Source organism: Chelonoidis abingdonii, chromosome 11 (assembly GCF_003597395.2).
Source record: "Chelonoidis abingdonii isolate Lonesome George chromosome 11, CheloAbing_2.0, whole genome shotgun sequence".
Taxonomy (NCBI): domain Eukaryota; kingdom Metazoa; phylum Chordata; order Testudines; family Testudinidae; genus Chelonoidis; species Chelonoidis abingdonii.
In genome coordinates this window covers 20001708-20004920 of record NC_133779.1, presented here as the reverse complement: position 1 = coordinate 20004920, position 3213 = coordinate 20001708, and the positions used below count along the sequence as shown (strand labels likewise).

Below are 3213 nucleotides of genomic sequence, written 5' to 3'. Positions count from 1 at the left end.
CTGTACAATCCAGGCTTTGAACAATGGGGGCAGAACTGTACTGGAACATGGCTGAATTTAGCACTGTTCTGCTATATCCTTGCTTAATTTTTCAGCATGGTGGTAGTGTCCTGTGTAGACAGCTGTGTGCGCGCGTGCACACATGTATATTTCTCTCTCTCTCTCACACCACACAAAGTTGCATTCTAGAGGACTCCTAGAAGGGTCAGAAATCAGATGAAAGTGAGGCTTGGCTCTAGTTATGCTCAGTAAGAGTCTCCAGTCCTTTCCCAAGCCCTGCTGTGGAAAGCGGTGGAAGAGAAAAGCAGCGAGGACCAACAGCTTGGTAAGGGGCAATTCAGCCCTAACTCCAGGCTTACTGAGACAGAGGTTAACTCGGCTTTGACGCCTCCTGCCCTGCTCATCAGAGCTCAGCCCTGCGGTGTGACATTCCCAGATTCATTCTCTTAATTTCTCTTAAAATGAATCCCAAGAGTCATGAACTTCAGGGCTAGAAATACCACACTGAGGATTCTACCTGAACAGGACACGGCATCAGCTAAGGATCAGCAGTGGAATTGCATCTATACAGGCAACATTTCTGTACTGCCTGCAGGAGATCTCTCACTACCTCCCCTCTTCCATTTACTCACTCACCCACACCCTGTCTCGTTACCTTCTCCCCCAAGTCCAGGATAGAGAATCTTATCAACTCACCCATCTTCCCATCTTCCACAAAGAGGATGTGCAGGGGGTACAAGGTGCTGAAGTAGAACACATCAATGTTGTTCTTCACTGCAACCTGGTACCAAGGGAACAGAGGGTGTTAGCTTCTCTTCCTGACCTAGCCCAGGAAGGCAGTTCACAGGTGAAACGTGACATGACAGACACAGATGTATTTGATGCAAGGCACAGGATCTAGTGGAATCAGCACAGAGCTGGGAACCAAGAACTCCTGAGTTCTAATCCCAGCCTTTAATCTCCTAGGCAGAGTTAAACTGGTCACACGGTTGCTCACAGTGGCTGAGCACTGCCAGCATTATTTGACTGAAGAGCAGAACTGTAATAAAACTGGAAAACAGCAGCCAGTCCCAAACCTATGATCTTACATTCTACTGTAATTATCCTCCTCTTAGACCCCATTTCCATTCAGTAGCGGGCCCAGAAAGATCAGTTGTCTCCTTCCTCAGGCCAAGCCTGGGTACTGACTGCTAGCACTTTGTGAAGCTGGGAGAGTGTATTCAATTGCATCTCTTGGCCTAGCCATATGCTCCCTGTTCTGTAAGCAGAGAAACCAGTCTGCATCAGAGCTTGACACTGGACCAGAATGAGGTTTCCCTTTTCCTGGAGAAAGCAAGAAGGCAGCAGGGAAATACTGCATCTCTCCACATCCTCTCTCAATATTCTGGCATTACCCATTTCATCACAGCTTCCCTTCCTGCTCCCCCAACTAAACTTCATCTGTAGAGTCCAGCTCCCTCAGAGGACTGGCCAGTCCCTACATGCATGGCTGCTGGTACGAGTTTCAGATTCTCCGCTCTGACTCTCCTTGCCCAACCCATCCCAACTGTGTCATTCAGACTGGACCACTAATGAGTCTTGTGTGCACTTCGGAGCGAAGGCCACCAGCACAGCCCTGCTGCTTTCAGTTGCCTCTCCCACACAGCCTCACCTGGAGGTTGTTGAGAGGATCCATCTTCATGACAGAGCCAACTGTGTTCAGAGGGAGGGAGATCTCCACAGTCTGGTTAGGAGCAAGAGGGGCGTGGATCTGAAGAGGAGCAGCTGGCGCCAGGCCGAAGCTGTGGGGACACCCCAAAGAGAGTGAGTTAGTGGAAAGAGAAAGGCGGCTGCTAGGATTTATGTTGCTTGTTGTAAGTTTCCTGCCAGGTGATGGGAGGATGCTAATGGCAGCACATGTCAAATCTCCTTCCCTGGATGGCGCACACACCAGCTTTTAAGTATTTCCACCTTGCTGATCTGGCAGCATAGCAGATTGGCCTGCGCAATTCCAGCCTGTGATGCGTACAGGGACACTAAACCACACCGACAGCCTGTCTGCTCACTCTCCGCAACTCCTTCCTTCCTCTCTCTCTGCCTATGCTGGGCACTCACGCAGCATCATTACCTCTCACACACACTCCATTCAAATCCTCTGCCCAAACTATGGAGCAGCACGTTCAACAGTCACACGCAAGATCATCCACAGTCAAAGTAGAGCATGGCATGTCTGACCATCACAGGGTTGTTGATTCAAACCTGTTACATCTCAACCATGGTGAGTATGGGGCATTGGCAAGTATCCAAACCCTGAGACCCTGCATCTTTATTTCTAGGCAACCTCATACTAGTAGGGACAACTCCAGAGCCCTCAGACACACCGTGAGCCGGGCTGGAGTGCCTTTCGCTCCTTTGGACTCAGAGGGAGCATTATTCAGCTTAGCAGAAGACACACGGCTAATGAGGAGGACCCATTACCAGCAAGAGGTGGGGGGGTGGGGGAGGTGTCTTGTTCAATCTCTATTCTTAACTGAGGGCCAGCCTCTTCAGTCAACTTCTTAGAGGCTCAGGTTTACTCATCACCATGGGCACTCAGGGAGAGAAGGATCATCACGTGAGGCTGTTTCTACCTTGATGGGACTATAGGATGTGCTATCTACCGAGGTTTTACGTGGTCACTCCTGCCCTCTGGCTCCACAGCCACTTCTAGTGCTTGTCCAGCCTGAATCTCTGCTGAGCACCAAGATGACTCTGAGGTTTAGCTTCCCTAGATCGTTGGACTCCCCCAGGCTGTAATGCAAGAGGAGCAGTGATGGCCCTAGAATAACTAAAGGAAAAATGCAGGCTGTGCTTCCCAGAAGTTGGTGGACACGTGGTCACTGCTTTTCCTTTAGGGCCTGACTACAGAAATACTCCATTTGCAACAAGCTGGGGCGTAGATCTACTTTGCATTAGCCTACCGTGCTCTGTGCGTCCATGTCATAACTATAAAGGGAAGGGAACAGCCCTCCTGTGTACAATACTATAAAATCTCTCCTGGCAGGAGACACCAAAATCCTTTTACCTGTAAAGGGTTAAGCAGCTCAGGTAACCTGGCTGACACCTGACCCAAAAGACCAATAAGGGGACAAGATACTTTCAAATCTTGGTTGGGGGAGGCTTGTATTTGTATGCTCTTTGTTTTGGGGTTGTTTGCTCTTGGGACTAAGAGGGACCAGACATCAATCCGTGCTC

The 3213-nt window shown here is 49.7% G+C and overlaps 1 protein-coding gene, 1 long non-coding RNA gene and 1 other non-coding gene across 3 annotated transcripts in view; 1 reads left to right on the top strand and 2 right to left on the bottom strand.

Annotated features, from left to right (window-relative positions):
* LOC116833533 (plasma membrane calcium-transporting ATPase 3-like) overlaps window positions 1-624 on the bottom strand; it is a 51557-nt gene extending 50933 nt beyond the window's left edge. Inside the window, exon 1 of the mRNA XM_075070606.1 lies at window positions 611-624. Coding sequence (XP_074926707.1) covers window positions 611-624 — 14 coding nt within the window. The remainder of the gene's footprint in view (window positions 1-610) is intronic.
* LOC142047515 (uncharacterized) overlaps window positions 1-3213 on the top strand; it is a 329291-nt gene that overhangs the window by 182623 nt on the left and 143455 nt on the right. The window lies entirely within an intron of this gene.
* LOC116834927 (small nucleolar RNA SNORD125) lies at window positions 2511-2610 on the bottom strand. The gene has a single exon (XR_004376083.1). It is a non-coding gene; the product is annotated as a small nucleolar RNA SNORD125 (small nucleolar RNA).